The sequence below is a fragment of the Aulonocara sp. 'chitande type north' Nkhata Bay genome, linkage group LG6, assembly GCF_057382095.1.
Source record: "Aulonocara sp. 'chitande type north' Nkhata Bay isolate Kocher_YH1m ecotype deep benthic linkage group LG6, A_spYH_male_GT1.1, whole genome shotgun sequence".
Lineage (NCBI taxonomy): Eukaryota > Metazoa > Chordata > Actinopteri > Cichliformes > Cichlidae > Aulonocara > Aulonocara sp. 'chitande type north' Nkhata Bay.
In genome coordinates, this window is record NC_141349.1 from 5,716,915 (window position 1) to 5,737,619 (window position 20,705).

General features: G+C 41.5%; 1 protein-coding gene across 1 annotated transcript; it reads right to left on the reverse strand.

Annotated features, from left to right (window-relative positions):
• Window positions 1-1,037: 1,037 nt before the first annotated feature.
• On the reverse strand, window positions 1,038-17,649 carry LOC147327120 (NADH dehydrogenase [ubiquinone] iron-sulfur protein 8, mitochondrial-like). The gene is made up of 8 exons (XM_086294753.1): window positions 17,512-17,649; window positions 16,872-16,926; window positions 13,748-13,813; window positions 13,351-13,440; window positions 12,210-12,318; window positions 11,735-11,798; window positions 6,525-6,653; window positions 1,038-1,641 (listed from the first exon to the last, which is right to left on the reverse strand). The coding sequence occupies exons 2-8, from the start codon at window positions 16,912-16,914 to the stop codon at window positions 1,510-1,512; spliced, it is 633 nt and encodes a 210-aa protein (XP_086150879.1). The 5' UTR covers window positions 16,915-16,926; window positions 17,512-17,649; the 3' UTR covers window positions 1,038-1,509.
• Between the last annotated feature and the right edge of the window lie 3,056 nt (window positions 17,650-20,705).

Here is a 20,705-nt window from a genome sequence, read left to right on the forward strand (position 1 = left end):
TTTTAATCTCTGGCTGTTTTCCACAGTGGTTTTTTGTCCCATCTCCCCTGCCCTCATTCCTAGCTGATCGCAGCAGATGACTGGCCTCCACTGAGCCTGGTTTTGCCAGTTTTCCTTCTAAGGCTACGTTCACACTGCAGGTCTTAATGCTCAATTCCGATTTTTTGATCAAATCCGATTTTTTTGTCTCCTCGTTCACACTACAAATAAAATGCGACAGCAAACGCGCTCTAGTGTGAACGCTCAAAGCAGCCCGCATGCGCAAAAGAAGACGTCACACACAACGCGCTCTGTTTAGACCCAGACCAAACAGTATTGTTTGACTGATGGCCCTTAATATAAAGACTTCGGACTTTACGTTTCCCAATTTTTGCTTTAAGTTATTTTGTTATTTACATAATAATGTAGATAACCTAATAATTATCCTTATTGCTGTTTTAGAGAAGCGGTGCTTCAAAGGATAGCTGCAGATTTCTGTCAGAATCTGCAGATTATACAGTACAAATAAAATGTTCACGTTGTCTTCCCAACAGTTTCACTGACATCTACACTGGATGGCCAGGAAGCGTTCACGATGTCTTCTCCGGAGCTGATAATTGGCGTCTGTCTTGTGTCAGTGACGTAAAAGACGGATTTAATGCGACCTGACCGTTCAAACAGCAGTCTCTTTCTAAAACATCGGATATGTATCGGATTCAGTACCACATACGAAAGTGACCCAGATCGGATTTGAAAATATCGGATTTGTGCCGTTCACACTGTCATACCATGATCGGATATGGGTCGCAAATAGGATTTGATGCGCTTTCGCCTGCAGTGTGAACGTAGCCTAAAAGGAAGCTTTTAACATAAAGCTTGTCACCAAGTGCTTGCTCATAGGAGGTCGTCTGATTGCTGGGGTTTTCTCTGCAATATTGTAGGGTCTTTACCTTACAATATAAAGCACCTTGAGGCGGCTGTTGTTGTATTTGGCATTATATAAATAAAAATTGCATTGAAACATTTTCTGTACATCGTTTTTCAACACTTGAAACAAATTTCTCCCAGATGGTTCTTTATTTGCTTGAAAGTGGAAGCAGCATGACGAACATACAACTCACTAGATGATAATCCATGCACCCTTACACTGACAGTGAAGATGAAATCCAGATTGCAGTCTACCCTCGGGGTACATGCTCAGACTGACATAGCTTGACTCAGTCTACATGTTATTAAATTCAATTTCCACACAAAGTATAGTCTTCATTGAATGATAATATACTAGACCAGGCTGTGACAGCTTTAGACTCCTTACACAAATAGCCAGTGGGGTATTGATTGTTCTACAATAAATATCGAATAATATGATACTGAGGATATTTATGTTATGTTTAAAATAAGAATGGACAACAAAACTAAATCTAAACTGACCATCCATTTCCTCTGGGTTTGAGTCAAAATGTGTGTGGGGCGCAAAAGATGGTTTGTGTATACTGTACATTTGTACACCTGCATGTCTGTGTGTGATGTCTATCGATATAGGTAATCAGCTTGTATGTTGGCAGCAATCTCTGCTTCCCACTTGTCTCCATTGTTGAGGAGCTTTTCCTTATTGTAGAGCAGTTCTTCATGAGTTTCAGTAGAAAATTCAAAGTTAGGACCCTGAAAAAAAAGGAAAAATGGATTACAACAGGTCTGCAAACACGAGGAGAGGAACCGAAGAAAATAACAGAAACAAAACGTGGAGAAAAGAGACCGCAAAGAATAAGAATAATGAAAGCACAAACAAAAAGATAAAGATCTTTGCAATAAAAATTACTGCCAACTTTTATTATGACTCTGCCCGTATTTCAGCCCTTTTCACAAAGTGTAACTAATTAAATATTCTTTTTTGGGGGGGACTTTAGTCGATAGACAGTGATGAGAGGACAGGAAAGCAGGGGTAGAGAGAAGGGAAGACCTGGGCCGGCCGCTCCCAGAATATATTTCTAAAGGTGATACTGACATGAAATACTCATTAGAAATCAGTAACAACCCATCCAATCTACAAACGCAAAAAACTCAAACCACAGATGTTCATATATTACGTGTAATAATGAAAAAAGTATTAAACATGCTTTACTGAAATTTGTTTTAACACTTTGTGCAAAAGCCTTTGTTGGTAAAACAGCTTCAAGGCTCCTTCTGTATGGAGAAACTAGTCGCAGGCATTGCAAAGGTGATTTTGGCCCATTTTTTTTAATATCCTGACGGTTCTGTGGGCCCATTCTATAAACTCTTCTTTCCATAGACTTTCAGTTTGATTTAGGTCATGTGATTGGCTGGGCCATTCGATTCAATTCAATTTTATTTATATAGTGCCAAATCACAACAACAGTCGCCTCAAGGCGCTTTATATTGCACAGTAGATCGTACAATAATAGATACAGAGAAAAACCCAACAATCATATAACCCCCTATTAGCAAGTACTTTGGCGACAGTGAGAAGGAAAAACTCCCTTTTAACAGGAAGAAACGTCCAGAACCAGGCTCAGGGAGGGGCGGGGCCATCTGCTGCGACCGGTTGGGGTGAGAGAAGGAAAACAGGATAAATACATGCTGTGGAAAAGAGACAGAGATTAATAACAAGTGTGATTGAGTGCAGAGAGGTCTGTTAACACATAGTGAGTGAGAAAGGTGACTGGAAATGAAAAACTCAATGCATCATGGGAATCCCCAGCAGCCTACGTCTATTGCAGCATAACTAAGGGAGGATTCAGGGTCACCTGGTCCAGCCCTAACTATATGCTTTAGCAAAAAGGAAAGTTTTAAGCCTAATCTTGAAAGTAGAGATAGTGTCTGTCTCCTGAATCCAAACTGGAAGCTGGTTCCACAGAAGAGGGGCCTGAAAACTGAAGGCTCTGCCTCCCATTCTACTTTTAAATACTCTAGGAACAACAAGTAGGCCTGCAGAGCGAGAGCGAAGTGCTCTAATAGGGTGATATGGTACTACAAGGTCATTAAGATAAGATGGGGCCTGATTATTTAAGACCTTGTATGTGAGGAGCAGGATTTTGAATTCAATTCTGGATTTAACAGGAAGCCAATGAAGGGAAGCCAAAACAGGAGAAACATGCTCTCTTTCTAGCAGCTTTATTTTCTTCCTGTGCAACTGGCTCGGCTGTGTGTTTGGGATCATTGTCCTGCTATAGCTTCCACCCTACGTTCATCTTCATCATTCTGGTAAATAGCAGCAGATCTTTATCAAGAATGCCTCTGTACATTTTTCCATTAATTGCATTCATTCAGTACTGTATGCTGAACACAGGCCCACATCATGACATTCCCATCTCTAAACGTCACTGTGGGTACGTTGTTTTTGGGGTGATATCCAGTACCTTTTAACTTCCAAACAGGGTCTGTATTATGGCATCCAAAGAGTTCAGTTTTGGACTGTTTTCCCCCAGTATTTCACAAGCTTGTCTGAATGTTGTTCAGCAAACTTTAAGTACTCTCCAACATGCATTTTCTTAAGCAATAGATACTTGCATGGTGAGTATTCATACAGGCCATGGCAGTTAAGTGCATTGCTTATTGTTTTCTTTGAAACAAGTGTACCTGCTGATGCCAGGTCTTATTGTAGCTCTTCACAAGTGGTCCTTGGCTCTTGAACAACCCTTACTGATAATTCTTTTCACTTCTCTGTCTGAAGTCTTGCAGTGAGCACCTGGTTGTGGTTGCTTTACAGCGAAATTATGTTGTCTCCACTTCTGGATTATGGGCCAGTGGTCACTGGAACCTTCAGGACTTTAGAAATTCTTCTGTAACATGACATCAGTATATTTGGCAACAATAATCTTGTAAAGGTCTTGAGAAAGCTCATTGGTTTGATCTATCATGAGCTATTTCTTGTGTAAATCACTGGTAATGAGACAGTTTTTTAGGCCATCAGTTGGGACTGAACCAGCTGACATTATTTGGCCCCATTGTCTTTCTTCTTGTGTTCAGTATTTTTCCCTGTGACATTTCTCATTATTACACATAATTTATGGACAACTAAGGTTTCTTAGTATATGTGGATTGGATGGATCGTTATTGACATCTGATGAGAATTTCATGTCAATAGTACCTTTAGAAGTACATGTGACGTGTTCAACACTCGTTTTACTTATACATGAATGATAGAGAGAGACAGATATATAGATAGAGATGGGTAGATATAGATATACAGCTAATATTTCTGTTTGAATAGTTCTTAGTTGTAACAATGTTTTTCAGCAATAACTGGACAACCTGTTTTTCACTTTAAATACTGCAGACACAATTGACTAATGTGCAGGGTCTACGCTTACGAGTTGGTTTTTCATGGGTACAACCCATATACTCAACTCTGCAGCTGAACCCACAAATGCAATTGTTTACAAATGTGACAAATTTAAGAGGAAATAAACAGGCTTTCCAACCAGACATGATGTATTCCCAAGAAACATTTTTAAATCCCAGAAATAATCAACCAAATTTCCTCATTTTTTGTGCCTGGTTTATATAACAGTATGTTTGCTGTCCCATTACAGACAGCACAGTATTAGAGCTACTGCATGCCAATTAAAACTGCTTAACTGCTGCTGACCTTCTACCGCTCGTCCATTGAGAGCCCGCTAACCTACTGCATCACAGTATGGTACGGCAGCTGCACCAAGGCGGAAAGAGTGAGGCTTCAGAGTGTGGTCAAGACAGCACAAAAGATCATCGGCTGCCCTCTCCCCTCCCTGATGGACATTTATTCCTCCCGCTGCCTCAGCAGAGCAGCAAACATTATCAAGGACAGCTCCCACCCTGGTTTCAACATGTTCAGCCTGCTTCCCCCAGGGAAGCGCTACAGGTGCATCAGCACAAAAACCCACAGACTCAAAAAGTTTCTTCCCCAAAGCCATAACCACCCTGAACTCACACATGCACCGATAACACAGCCCACCCCCCAATTTTTTTTTCTTCCCACTTCCTCTATGGACCACCACTGTGCAATACCAATTCTATGTGCAATAACTCAACTGTATATACACAACACTATTTATTACATATTACTTTTTTTTTAAAGAAACCGGCTTGTTTGTTTGTTTGTTTGTTTGTTTGTTTGTTTGTATGCATGCCATACATACACACATATATATACACACACACACATATACATATATATACATATACATATATATATATATATATATATATATATATATATATATATATATACACATGGTTGTCAGGGTACAACAACTGTGTTTAGACTGTTCCCCCCATTCCATGCAAGGCCACCTGGGTTGGCTGGAAGACTGTTTACCTAGCCTGGCAGGGCGAAGGACACTGTCTCAGCTGAACTCTGGACACACACACACACACACACACACACACATACACACACACACACACACATCACCCCTCCCTTTCCAAACACCTTCGATGCTTGTGCCCTACTGGGGAAGATGGCAGTCAACTGGACCAGCGCAGACATGCTGCAGGAGCGGATGCCCTGTCTACACCGGCTCTCTCTTACCCTTTACCCACCCCTGTTGCTTGTCTTGTGTTTCTATGGTGTATTGATAGTCATGTGCTTTTTGTGCTGAGATGTTTTTTCTGTTATCAAACTGTTCTCCCACTAGGAGCTCAGTCTGAGTGGAGTTTTTTTTCTCCTCCTCTTACCTCATGTTATTCATTTTCGTTGTTTTTTTCCTATCAGCCTACCTTTCTGACATGTCTGTGACATGATGTTTGTGTAAAGTTGGTCAGAAGGTTCCTTTGTAAGTGCGCATGCGCCATTAGCGTGCTGCCTGCTGTAACCCTAATTTCCTTCGGGATTAATAAAGTATTCTGATCCTGAAGAGCTCAAGAGGATGTGGAGGGTGAAGGTAACGGTGGTCCCCGTGGTAATCGGAGCACTAGGTGCGGTGACTCCCAAGCTAGGCGAGTGGCTCCAGCAGATGCCGGGAACAACATCGGAGATCTCTGTCCAGAAGAGCGCAGTCCTGGGAACAGCTAAGATACTGCGCAGGACCCTCAAGCTCCCAGGCCTCTGGTAGAGGACCCGAGCTTGAAGGATAAACTGCCCGCAGGGGTGAGCTGGGTGGTTTATATATATTTAAAAAAATACATGTAACATATAATGTAATTGACCTTAGAACAGAAGAAGCTTCTCGGATGAGAGGTGAAACGTCTTCAAGCAACTTAAAGAAGTCCAGACGCTTTTCTTTGCAAGCTCCTTTGACTAATTGCAAGGAGGTACTTCTGTAGTCTATTGATTACTAGATAGTGGAAAAGGGGTGGGATTAAATAAGCTTATGCTTCTTCCTGCTCCTTTTTGAACATCAAAGTTATTTGTAGTTGTGGTTGCTCGTTTTCCTTTTGTTTTGCTTTGTTTATTTATCTCTTTTTAATTCTATGTTGTTGTACTTTTTCAACATGTTCAAAATAAATCAATCATTCAATTAATCAATCAATCAGTCAATCAATCAAACATGCAGTGGGGCTACCCACACTATCCAAGACTGTCTATGTTGTGGAAAAAGACACACCTCTACAATGGCATCCACAGGACATGCCTCCTGACAGAAACCGCAGTAGATACATTTGGTCATGTCAATGTCGTAGCGAGTTGTCCTCCTGCTGCCATCAGCACGCGTCTCTGCCTCTATGGTGATGGCCTGGAAAGGAAAATTGTTAGTGATGATATCAACAGCGCTATCTGGTATTTGTACTAATAATGAATACAAACATTCATTCCCCAGTATACAGTACTGTGCAAACGTCTTGACCCTCCTATCTTTTCTTTTGTTTGTGTTTTTTGCTTCCATGGAGCGATACATTCAAATCAAGGCTCTACTCTGATCGCATCCTTAATGAGTGGTCTTGAGTAATAGTTCTCCAGGGTTTCTTTGGACATTACCGTTAGTTTCGGGCTATAAGCCACTACTTTTTGCACAAGCTTTGAACCCCGCGGCTTTTCTATGGATCGTCCATGATTTTTGTGATATCGTAAGAGGATTTGTTTTGGTTGCTCCGCTGTTGTACGGCACTACGTTGCCTGGTGGAAGGGCATGTGATCATTCAAAAACCCTCAGTATGGCAAACAAAAGAAATGCATATGATGCAGCTTTCAAATTAAAGGCAGTCTATTTGGCACTCAGCAAGGGAAATAGAGCTGCTGCACGTACCCTTGGTATAAACGAATCAATGGTGAGACGTTGGAGACGAACTGGCTCTGTGCAAAAAGACGAAAAAAGCTTTCAGAGGAAATAAGAGCAGATGGCCCAAACTTGAAGACTGTATTGAAGACTGGGTGAACACGCAGAGAGCAAACGGGCGAGGTGTTTAAACTGTGCAGATCCAACTAAAAGCCAAAACAGTCACCAACGAAATGAAGATAGAAAATTTCAGAGGTGGGCCATCCTGGTGTCACAGATTTATGAAACGAAAAGGACTGTCCATGAGGGCACGGACGACTGTGTGTCAGCAACTCCCTCCCGACTACGCAGAGGAAAGTAACAAACTTCCGCAAATTCACACTAAGAAAGATAAACGAATATTCCATCGGACCGGACGAGATCATAAACATGGATGAAGTGCTATTGACGTTTGACCTGCCCCCTCACTAGGACTGTTAACAAGCAAGGCGAATCAACCACCACGGTGAGAACCACTGGCCATGAGAGAACGAATTTCACTTGTGCGCTGGGCTGCACAGCATCAGGGTTTCAACTTCCGCCAATGGTGATCTTTAAGCGGATGACTATGCCAAGAGAAGAGATCCCGAGCGGCATCTCTGTTAAGGTCAACAAGAATGGGTGGATGGTGGAAAGCGTAATGAAGGAATGGCTGCAAGAGTGCTATGGGAAGCAGCCTGGAGGATTCTTTCGCCAAAAAAAAAAAAAAAAAAAAAAGCGTTGCTTGTTTTGGACAGCATGAGGGCCCATATCACAGATTCTGTGAAAGCAGCCATTAAGAGCACAAACTCGATTCCAGCTTTGATTCCTGGAGGCACAACGAAGCACCTGCAGCCACTCGACATCAGTGTGAATCGTGCGTTCAAAGTAGCACTACGCGTTCAGTGGGAGGCATGGATGACGAGCGGTAATAAATCATTCACCAAAACTGGTCGCATGCGAAGAGCAAGTTTTGCCCAAGTCTGCCAGTGGATTCTGACAGCGTGGAGAAGTGTAAAAGCATCCACGATCACCAAAGGATTTCGAAGGGCTGGACTGCTGCATGATGGAGAGGGGGACACCACCACTGCCCTTCAGAGGGTTTTCGACTCCGACACTGACGAGGATTTCTTTGGTTTTGAAAGTGACAACGAAGGGGAGTAGCGGAGAGTGGATGACGAAGCCATCCTGAGCCTGAGGACTTTATGGGTTTTAGTGCGCAGGAAGAAGAGAAAGATGGTGGTGAATGACTGACTTTTCTTCTTGTTAAAGCCGTGTTACTGCACCTGAGCCTAAAAGGTAGGCCAAATCTCTTTTTCTGGTGTGCTGTAGGTTATTGTTATGTACTACATTTGTTACTCGTTTATAAAGCACAGCACATGTTTCGTACTTGTAATTACCGGTACTTGTGCATATACGTAAAAAGTTATGCAAATATGTACCGGTAACTTGTTTTTCAAAATATTAATAAAAGGGATGTGGTCCCAAACAGCCATCTCTTTCCTGACAATCCCCTTTGTGCGCATTCTCGTACATATGGTAAGTAAACATTAAAACACCTGCGGCTTTTAGTCAGGTGCGGCTAATGTATGTACAAAACAGGATTTTCCCCTAATTTTAGCTTGTGCGGCTAATATTCAGGTGCGCTTTTTCAGTCCAGTCCTTGACTGAAAATGACTTTCAGAGGACAAAAGTTTTTTAAGACACTTTTAACACTGACTTTTGAATCATTCAAGCAATAAAAAGGCACCTAACTCCTGGGAACCAGTGTTGTGTCTACACACAACAGACAACTTAGCAACAAAACAATTTTAGATTGCATCCTTTCAGCCTGTCACATAAATCCATTATTTAGTCCTATATTTCAAAGACAACAGTTTGAGAAGCATGAAATACGATTTTTACAGCAACAAGATTAGTTCTAAGAACTGCTAACCAAGAACCTGGCATATCTCAGCTAAGTGGGCTAAGCTTTGAGGAAATTGGACAATTAGGGGACAAAAAAAAAAAAAAAAAAGTGGCAGGTATCTGAAAGTCATAAAAAAATCCAGCATAGACCTGACACATGACCTGATAGATGCATCTGACTCCCATGGTTCACCATCTACTGTTTGCCAAAGCCTCAGAATTGCTCGCAGTGGAGGGTGGCATCCAAAGAAGAGCTTTAAATGCCCTTCAAGAAGCCTGGTGAACCATTCCTGAAGACTGCTTAAAGAAATTACACAAAGAGAATTCAAAGCTGCTCCTACCAAATATTGATTTTCAAGCTCATTAGAATTGTACAAATTATGTTTTTGACTTATCTATTGTATTTCCATTTATGCTCGAACATGTTTGAATAAATCTCTGCACATATTTCCAAATTTCCCAGCAAAATACAAAGAAATGATAGGTGGCTCAAGACTTTTGCACTGTATCATATACATGTTCAGTTGTACAGTTGAGGTCCTGTGAGGACAGTTATGCTGCAAACGTATCTATAGTAGGGCTGCCACAAACGATTATTCTGATAGTCGACTAGTCACCGATTATTTTTGCGATTAGTCGACTAATCAGATCATCATCCATTGGACGTAAAACGTTCAGCTTATTGCACCAGCAGCATCTGCTCTTATATAACTATCATTAGCTTACAGCTTTAAGTGTTTAAGCTAACTAAAAATAAAGACAAGATGATAGTTTATTAAATTTTAATGAAATTTGCAGATTGTTTCGGTGAAGTTTAATAAACTCCTTGCTATCTAAGATATAACAGGACACCAGAGTACTTAATGGCAAGAAGGCAGCGGGTCCAGATGGCATCAGCTCGAGGGTCGTCAGGTCCTGCGCGGACCAACTGTGTGGGGTGATGGAGCACCTCTTCAACCTGAGCCTGAGGTTGGGAAGAGTCCCACAGCTCTGGAAAACCTCCTGTGTTGTACCAGTGCCAAAGACTTCACGCCCCAAGGACCTCAACAGCTACAGGCCGGTGGCTCTGACATCCCACCTGATGAAGACCCTGGAGCGGTTGGTCCTGGCTCAGCTTCGGCGCCTAACAAGCTCATCACTGGACCCACTTCAGTTTGCCTACCAGCCTGGCATTGGAGCGGATGATGCCGTCATTCACCTCCTACATCGTTCCCTCGCTCACCTGGAGACCGCTGGAAGCACTGTGAGAATCATGTTCTTTGATTTCTCCAGTGCCTTCAACACCATTCTTCCCTCGGTTCTAAAGGACAAGCTGGTGAACTCTGGAGTGGACCATCACCTCACTACCTGGATCCTGGACTACCTCACCGACCGACCACAGTATGTGAGGACTCAGGGCTGTGTGTCGGACAGGGTCGTCTGCAGTACGGGGGCCCCACAGGGAACGGTTCTGGCTCCGTTCCTCTTCACCATCTACACTGCAGACTTCTCCCACAATTCCACCCAGTGCTTCCTGCAGAAGTTCTCTGATGACTCTGCAATAGTCGGCCTCATCACTGATGGGGACGACAAGGAGTACAGAGGACTGACTCAAGACTTTGTGGACTGGTGCCAGCTGAACTACCTCCAGATCAACGCCAGTAAAACCAAGGAACTGGTGGTAGACTTCCGCAGGCACAAGCATTCTCCACTGCAACCACTGAACATCCAAGGTATGGACATTGAGGCTGTGGACAGCTACAGGTACCTTGGTGTTCATCTGAACAACAGACTGGACTGGACTCATAACTCAGACGCCCTCTACAGGAAAGGGCAGAGCAGGCTGTACCTGCTGCGGAGACTCAGGTCGTTTGGAGTGGAGGGCCCACTCCTGAAGACCTTCTATGACTCTGTTGTGGCTTCTGCTATCTTTTATGGCGTGGTCTGCTGGGGCGGCAGCATCTCTGCTGGGGACAGGAAGAGACTGAACAGGGTGATCCGAAGGGCCAGCTCTGTTCTAGGATGCCCTCTGGACCCAGTGGAGGTGGTGAGTGACAGGAGAACGGCGGCTAAGCTGTCATCCCTGATGGACAACATCTCCCACCCCATGCAGCAGACTGTGACAGCACTGAGCAGCTCCTTCAGTGGGAGACTGCGGCACCCACGGTGTGGGACGGAGAGATTTCGCAGGTCTTTCCTCCCCACTGCTGTCAGACTCCATAATAAAGACTTTAACTGATCAAGCACACACATCCACACATGTGCAATAATACTAAGTGCAATAATCCTATCTGTCATTGTTGTATTTTTACTCAGTTGTATATAGTATTTGTATTTGTATTCTATTCTTATCTTATTGTATATTTATTTTATTTTATTCTACTGTATATAGTATTTTATTTTATTCTATTCTGTACAGTTGTGTACTGTATTTATTCTTATTGTATTCTAATTTTTGCCTCATAACTTTTGCACTGTCCACTTCCTGCTGTGACAAAACAAATTTCCCACGTGTGGGACTAATAAAGGTTATCTTATCTTAGTAAATTCTCGAGCATCTCACAGTTCTGATAATCAGCTTTTGATAGTCGACGTAATCGTGACTAGTCGACTAATCGTGGCAGCCCTAATCTATAGCCAAAGTTGTTTTTACCTCATTCATATTTGTTCACATAGGTATGACTATTTGTTTATACCTGGGCAGGACAGATTGCTTCACACAGCTTGCAAGCAATGCAACGCTCTTCTCCTGAGGGATACCTGTTTTGACACATTCCAAAAACTTGGTGAGGTTTGATTACTAATACAGTGTCATCTCAGAGCCTCCTATAAAATCTCAGATGTATGGAGGTGTTTTCAGATACTATTCAAAGATGCTAATAGTTTAGAAAAAAAGTTAAATCTAAAAAGTTACAATGTTTTTCTTGCATTGCATATGATCCTCCTTATATAAGAAGTTACTGGTCGATTTGTTAAACAGACACAAACACACTGTATTGTGTGTGTATATATATATATATATATATATATATATATATATATACATATATATATATATATATATATATATCAAAGCACCAATCAATGACTATCAAATTTATTATTCTGACATCTTATCATTGCTACCAATCATATTACACTGACTGGTGTTTGTCAAATAATCATCCTCACCTGCGCAACGCATGTTCTCCTCTGAAGCGTGGCGACAGTGGTCCTTTTTCAAACGGGTAGTTAATGGTGGCAGGCTCTCTGAACAGGTAGCTCATTGTCATGCCTAGACCTGGCATTACAATAAAACCACATTTTCAAATGAGAATGCTTACAATTATTAACACCTCCATGAAAATTTTATGCATCTGTATCAAAAAAAATTCCCCATCTATCAAAAAAAAAATTCCCCATCTTTTATCTCTCAAGCTCAGGTCCCCTGACAGAGGCCTTGGAACTTGAAGGTCATGCACCCTTGCTGTTCCTAGGACGGCGCTCTTCTGGACAGAGATTTCAGATGTTGTTCCAGGGATCTGCTGGAGAAACTCGCCTAGTTTGGGGGTCATTGCACCGAGTGCTCCAGTTACCACTGGGACCACTGTTACCTTCACCCTCCACATCTTCTCGAGCTCTTTTCTGAGCCCTTGGTATTTGTCCAGCTTCTGATTTGCTGTCATTTAGTATCACTACATCTATCAGTACAGCTGTCTTCCTCTGCTTCCCTACCACTACTACGTCCGGTTGGTTAGCTATCACCAGTTTATCCGTTTGTATCTGGAAGTCCTACAGGACCACCATTTTGACCTCGGGACTTCCAGGTCATACTTGGCACAGTATACTATGCCGGCCACTTGGTTATGGCGTTCAAAGTGTGCCCTGCCTGCCAGCATCTTGCACCCTACTTATGTGCTGGATTGTCTCAGGGGCATCTTTACACTGTGCTGTCTTTCGGTCCAGTTTGCATCTCCTCCTTTGGCTAGCTTATTATCCCAGCAGGGTACCTGATCATGGGCAGGGATTAGGTGTTGGTGGTCGGTGACGTGTTGGAAGATAAATTGACGTTCCAGACCCAGTTTTGCTGCTAACTGCTTGAGGTTTTATTTCAAACCATTTACCATTGAAATGTAACATCCAGATGCACAGAATCAACCTACTGGGACAAAAACGTTAAAATATCATGGGGGGACTAATGTTACCCTCATCTGTAAGATAACAAATACAAAGAACATTTTCCATGAAGTGACAGTACCCCAACTACTTCCACTGGTAAAGGAAAACACAAAGATCCAATTATTCGTACAGGACAGAGAAACATTCAACTGACCTCTGAAGAGCTCTGTCCATAGCAGTGTTTGTGCTGCTCTGTCTGTGATGGACTTCATGTCGACAGGGATCTCCTGAGCATTCACATACTCTTATGTAGACAAAGAAAGGAACACACACACACACACACACACAGCCAAAACAAAATAATGGTAATACGCCCAATTTACATGAGTGTAAACTGTAAAATATCAGTGTAATTCATAAATCTTTTTTGTTTTTTCATCAAGTGAAGCTGAGTACATCCTTCTTCAGGATGTAAGAATGTGAGGAAAGCCCAACTAAGGAAAACATCCTGAACTAAATTCTAAAACTGTCTGAAGTCCATGTGTGAATGAAAATATCGTGGTACAGCCTCTGAAAGCCCTTGAATTGAGTTGTGTTGTAGCAGCACTTACTGAATCCGTCCCTTTGTGCCGACACACTGAAGGACCTTGCTAGATTCTGGCTGGCCACAAAAAAACCTGAAGGTAAAAACATTTCAGAAAAGATAAACAGTAAACCTACTACAATGCAGTCAACTTGACACTACAGGAAGCAGTCTAGAGTGGAGTAATACAATAGAATTTTCCATCAACACAGAGTATAAATCTTTCTCACTTTTAGCTTCTGTCCAGAAAAATTTAAAACTCTTGTGATGGTAAATGAATTGCTAATTATATTGCCGTTTTCTATTCTTGCCTTACTACTGAGCACTAAAAGCACTTTAAGCTTGTACTGTTTGCTTTAATTATCAGCATTAAACAACAACTAACTAGCTTTTATTGTCTCTTCACTGAACCTAGCAATAGTTATGGATATCACAGCCTAATCTGCACCAGTCAAATATAATCCCTTACATTAAATAATACAACAAGACTACAAACAAACCAACTTAGTCTACATTCCAATAAAGTGAACAGCCTATTGTTGTCATACAACACTGATTTTGAATAATGAAATGTTTATAAATCACTTTGCTTTTCAAGACATCTCTTTATGGTAAATACCCAGATGACATCAGCAACAGAATAATGTTTCCTCTCCTGTCACCTCTTTCTTACATCTCTCTCTACTTCCATCCATCCATCCATCCATCCATTCGCTTCCGCTTATCCTTTTCAGGGTCGCGGGGGGCGCTGGAGCCTATCCCAGCTGTCATAGGGCGAGAGACGGGGTACACCCTGGACAGGTCGCCAGTCTGTCACAGGGCCAACACACAGAGACATTCGCACTCACATTCATTCACACATTCACACCTAGTGACAATTTGGATTATCCAATTAACCTATCCCCACAAGCTGCATGTCTTTGGACGGTGGGAGGAAGCCGGAGTACCCGGAGGGAACCCACGCAAACACGGGGAGAACATGCAAACTCCACACAGAAAGACCCCGGCCTGATGTTGGAATTGAACTCAGGACCTTCTTGCTGTGCGGCAACGGCTCTCTCTACTTGTAAGAATGATTTTATCACACAATAACTTCCTTGTAAAAACAGAAATGTTACCTTTAGGTAGCAGAAATATTGTGTTAGAGTTAAACTTCAAAACTACAGTTTCCTTATTGAGGTGTTTGACATTACCTGCTACTTCTAAAGCTTAAAAAAGCATTTAACGTGATAATGCTCACTCTCATTCTGTGCTAGGGCTAGGCTGCAACTTTACCGACATCTGTATACATCAGGGGTCCCCAACTCCAGGCCTCGAGGGCCGGTGTCCTGCAGGTTTTAGATTTCACTCTGGGTCTACACACCTGAATCAAATGATTAGTTCATTATCAGGCCTCTGGAGAACGGCAAGTAGGGCTGAACGATATATCGCATTTGCGATAATATCGCGACATGATCAAGTGCAATTTTCTAACCGCAAAGGCTGCGATTATACTGCGATTATATTATACAATTCATGGGCTGCATCCTCCTGAGGCCGCATTTGTAGACCGATTACGTCACAGCGACGCGCCGAAGGCTGTCCAAATTACTACCATATCCCAGAATTCATAGCGCGGCCCAGCCAAACTCCAGTTTCCAGCAATGGCGGCCGCTACTAAGTTTTAAAATTACTCATACTAATCTTTCTGGGTCACAAAATAAACTTTTAACATATTTTCAGGCGAGAAAGTAGTTGTGTAAACATCAAATATCTGCTCGGTTTATCAAGATATCCCATATTTGCAAAAGTGCTTCGACGTTTTCAGAGGCGTCTGCTACCCACCAGCTCGACAGCTAGCCGGGAGCTCGAGGGTTACTGATGCGGCCGAGAACGGCACAACTCCCGGCACATCATTTTCAGATCACCGCGGAGTTTCGCTGCTCGGGTTAAACGTAATATATAAGTCACTTAGACAACCTAAAAATGTTATTGTTGGGCTTTTTTCAGTGTTTTGTTTGTTCGTGAGTAAATCGGTTTGGCTGAGATTAAAGTTATTAGATTAGATAAAATAAAACTTTATTAATCCCCCGGGTGGGTTCCTCCTTGGTTTTCACACAGCTGACTAAACGTCAAACAGAAAACTTATTAAACAGAAGTATGAGACAGTCGAGAATTTACACCAGTGTCTGGTTATATTTTAGATAGCAAGAAGCAGACGGCCGAGTTTATTAAACTCCACCGAGACAGCGGTGACGCTAATCAGAACTAGCCTTCTGATTAGCTAATCAGAACTAGCCTTCTGATTAGCTAATCAGAACTAGCCTTCTGATTAGCTAATCAGAAGGCTAGACCGTCCAATTTCACGCCTTTAAATTTTAAAGGCGTGTTTGTGTGTGTGTTTATACAATTGCTATTATGTTTGCACTTTATGTGTAATGTTACTGACTGCAGAGATCAGTAAGATGTGTGTATTTTTTATTTATTAGTTTTATTTATTTAATATTATTTTTTAATTGAATGACTGTCTAGTAGTTCACAGATGTCAAAAAACTGAGTGTGGTAAAGCCACTGATTTTTTTTATGTATATTTCTGCAATCTGCACATTGTACTGACTTTCATTTTAATGTTTACACCAGGGTTCCTTGTCAGCACTTTATGCTCAGATGTTTGTAAGCTAAAAATAAACTATTGTGTATGTTCAAATATACTGTTGTGATTGAAGAAGTTAAATAAAAATGTCAGTCATCAATTCATGCATCACCTCATGTCATCATAACAGAGGTCTGTCTTCCAGGAAAGAACAGTTTAAAATTAATGTAATATAGTATTGGCCATACTATATGATGTATTGCTTGTCTTTGTTTAATAATACAGAAGACAAATACCTTAAAAAATAATCGCATATCGCATCGCAATCGCAATATTGGGGCAAAAAAAATCGCAATTAGATTATTTTCCATAATCGTTCAGCCCTAACGGCAAGACATGTTGAGGAGGTAATTTAGCCATTTGAATCAGCTGTGTTGGATCGCGGACACCGGCCCTCGAGGCCTGGAGTTGGGGACCCCTGGTATACATAAATGCATGACAGGGGTGAGAAGTAAGAAAGGATATGTGGCAACAAGGCTCTCTGAACTGTTGAGTGAATAAGAATGTAAGGCCGTCATACCTGGCCTTGATGCAGAGTAAAGTACACGCAGTGTTGCAGCCATCACGTCCTAAATCTGAAACCAGACATCAAAGTTTATGCATTAAGGTGTAATAGTTGAAAGAGAACACAACGTGGATAACATTAACAGATTAAAGTTCATTTTTATTTTTTTTATGGGGGGGCACAGGTAAGTTATGCCATATGAAACAATATGCATGCAAACGTTTATTAATCCTGTATTGTTACTTTCTAATATTAGATGTAATGTACAATGCAACATATCCTTTCTAGATTACATAACAATACCAACATTTGGAAATAAAAGTACTTCGGCAGAACGCGATAGTGACAGTGACTACTAAAACACACACGTCATGACAAATTGACAACCAACTTCCCATCATTTAATACACAATAAATACTAGCAGAGTTTAGGTTTGCCTTCCAAACGGAACGTAAGCGATTCTTGCTAAGCTCACCTGTTTCTTAAACTAAGCTAGCACTGAATAGCAGCCGATTTGTAGCGCACATTGTCAAGGACTTTTGCACATTTCCTTTTAGCTAAATTGCTGTATCTATATCCCATCTTATATTAACCGAGCATGACGCCAAGTCAACAATTCACTGTCATAAAACAACTTGGAAATTGTTTCTCTACCTTTAAGGTTTTTGAAATGACCGGCACGTCGGTACTTGGCCTTCTGAACCACAACAGCGGACGATTTGAGGAACGGACCCGAGATTACAGGAAGTTACACGGGATGACGTCACGAATACGTTCGCAAAGACGAAATGCTGCCCTCATGAGGCGCTAGAGTGTAGGTGCACCTGACATTAGCGCTTCAGTTCTTACTGGCAAAAAGAAATTAGGTTCGTCAGACGTTTTTCTAGTCTGAGCACTACACAACCTCATTCACCCAAGCACTTTTTTATATGCTGTTTCTATGCGCCTTTTGTCTAAAGCATACGAGCAACATGGGGTTAGTATCTTGGCCAGGAATATTTGGCATGCAGACTGGGATCAAAACACTAACGTTCCGGTTAGATGACCTGCTCTTGCTCTACCACTTAAGCTACAACCACCCCTGTAATAATGCAAACAGAGTTGTGTTCCAGAGGACTACACATGGCTGCTGTTATTAGCGTTATTATCATCACTTTATTTTATTTATTTAGAGGAAATAAATTATTTACAGCTTAAGTGGTTGAAATTCTGTTGTTCCCTTGGGACTACGTCATAAAGCTAATAAAGACAAAGTTTGTGGTAGAAACTTACCTACTGAAAAAAAAAAAAAACAGTTAAGATAAATTAATAGTTCTAAAAGGTTTCTATAAGGTGAAGTCATCTGTTTGCTGGGAATACTGTGAGGTTCTGTGGACTGAGACTCAGATGGAGCAGAGGATTTATCCAGAGCAGCTCGCATAATTACAAACTTTTCCACCATAAGACCCTGAACTCTCTAAGTAACAGCTCATCTGTTGAGATGTACAGTGGGGCAAAAAAGTATTTAGTCAGCCACCGATTGTGCAAGTTCCCCCACCTAAAATGATGACAGAGGTCAGTAATTTGCACCAGAGGTACACTTCAACTGTGAGAGACAGAATGTGAAAAAAATAAAAATAAAAATAAAAATCCATGAATCCACATGGTAGGATTTGTAAAGAATTTATTCGTAAATCAGGGTGGAAAATAAGTATTTGGTCAATAACAAAAATACAACTCAATACTTTGTAACATAACCTTTGTTGGCAATAACAGAGGTCAAACGTTTACTATAGGTCTTTACCAGGTTTGCACACCCAGTAGCTGGTATTTTGGCCCATTCCTCCATGCAGATCTTCTCGAGAGCAGTGATGTTTTGGGGCTGTCACCGAGCAACACGGACTTTCAACTCCCGCCACAGATTTTCTATGGGGTTGAGGTCTGGAGACTGGCTAGGCCACTCCAGGACTTTCAAATGCTTCTTACGGAGCCACTCCTTTGTTGCCCGGGCGGTGTGTTTTGGATCATTGTCATGTTGGAAGACCCAGCCTCGTCTCATCTTCAAAGTTCTCACTGATGGAAGGAGGTTTTGGCTCAAAATCTCACGATACATGGCCCCATTCATTCTGTCCTTAACACGGATCAGTCGTCCTGTCCCCTTGGCAGAAAAACAGCCCCATAGCATGATGTTTCCACCCCCACGCTTCACAGTAGGTATGGTGTTCTTGGGATGCAACTCAGTATTCTTCTTCCTCCAAACACGACGAGTTGAGTTTATACCAAAAAGTTCTACTTTGGTTTCATCTGACCACATGACATTCTCCCAATCCTCTGCTGTATCATCCTTGTGCTCTCTGGCAAACTTCAGACGGGCCTGGACATGCACTGGCTTCAGCAGCGGAACACGTCTGGCACTGCGGGATTTGATTCCCTGCCGTTGTAGTGTGTTACTGATGGTGACCTTTGTTACTTTGGCCCCAGCTCTCTGCAGGTCATTCACCAGGTCCCCCCGTGTGGTTCTGGGATCTTTGCTCACCGTTCTCATGATCATTTTGACCCCACGGGATGAGATCTTGCGTGGAGCCCCAGATCAAGGGAGATCATCAGTGGTCTTATATGTCTTCCATTTTCTGATGATTGCTCCCACAGTTGATTTTTTCACACCAAGCTGCTTGCCCATTGTAGATTCACTCTTCCCAGTCTGGTGCAGGTCTACAATACTTTTCCTGGTGTCCTTCGAAAGCTCTTTGGTCTTGGCCATGGCAGCATTTGGAGTCTGACTGTTTGAGGCTGTGGACAGGTGTCTTTTATACAGATGATGAGTTCAAACAGGTGCCATTCATACAGGTAACGAGTGGGGGACAGAAAAGCTTCTTACAGAAGACGTTACAGGTCTGTGAGAGCCAGAGATCTTCCTTGTTTGAGGTGACCAAATACTTATTTTCCACCCTGATTTACGTATAAATTCTTTACAAATCCTACCATGTGAATTCATGGATTTTTTTTTTTCACATTCTGTCTCTCACAGTTGAAGTGTACCTCTGGTGCAAATTACTGACCTCTGTCATCATTTTAAGTGGAGGAACTTGCACAATCGGTGGCTGACTAAATACTTTTTTGCCCCACTGTATACAAACACCAACATTCAGATGAGCTTTGAATGAACCTTGTGTTATATGTGGTTCTTTACAAAAGAAAAAGAAAAATAATTCAGGCTTAAAATGTGCCATCTCATCAAGATCAAGTTTTTCAACATGTTACAGGAGTATATGTACTGGAAAAACCAATTAACACATCATCATGGACACAGTGTCATGGATCATTGACTTAAATATTTCATTTCATTTGTTAATTGCTATGTGAAAAAAATTACATGAAAATAATTCAGTGAAATTTTGAGAAAATTTCAAAGACTACTAAATGAAATGCAGTCTTCTGTCTCCCTCTAGTGGTGGTTAATCCACTAAGGCAATTTGGAAATCTAAAGCTAACATTTTAATGTCATGTCCAGTGTTGGTCAAGTTACTTGAAAAAAGTAATCAGTAACTAATTACTGATTACTTCCCCCAAAAAGTAATCCCGTTACTTTACTGATTACTTATTTTCAAAAGTAATTAATTACTTAGTTACTTAGTTACTTTTTTAAAACACGATTTACAACCTGAATAGGTGATAAAGCGATAGATCTTTCAGCCCAGTTCTACTTTTTCTGCATAATCCATCATACAAAATGTAATCAAATGGAAAAGTCTCTTTTTAAAACTTTTATAGTTTTATTAATTTTAATCTTTTAACTTTATGCATCAAGCAAAAATGTAATTATATGCAACATTCTCTGACTGGAAGAAATTTGTTTAATATTTAAACCT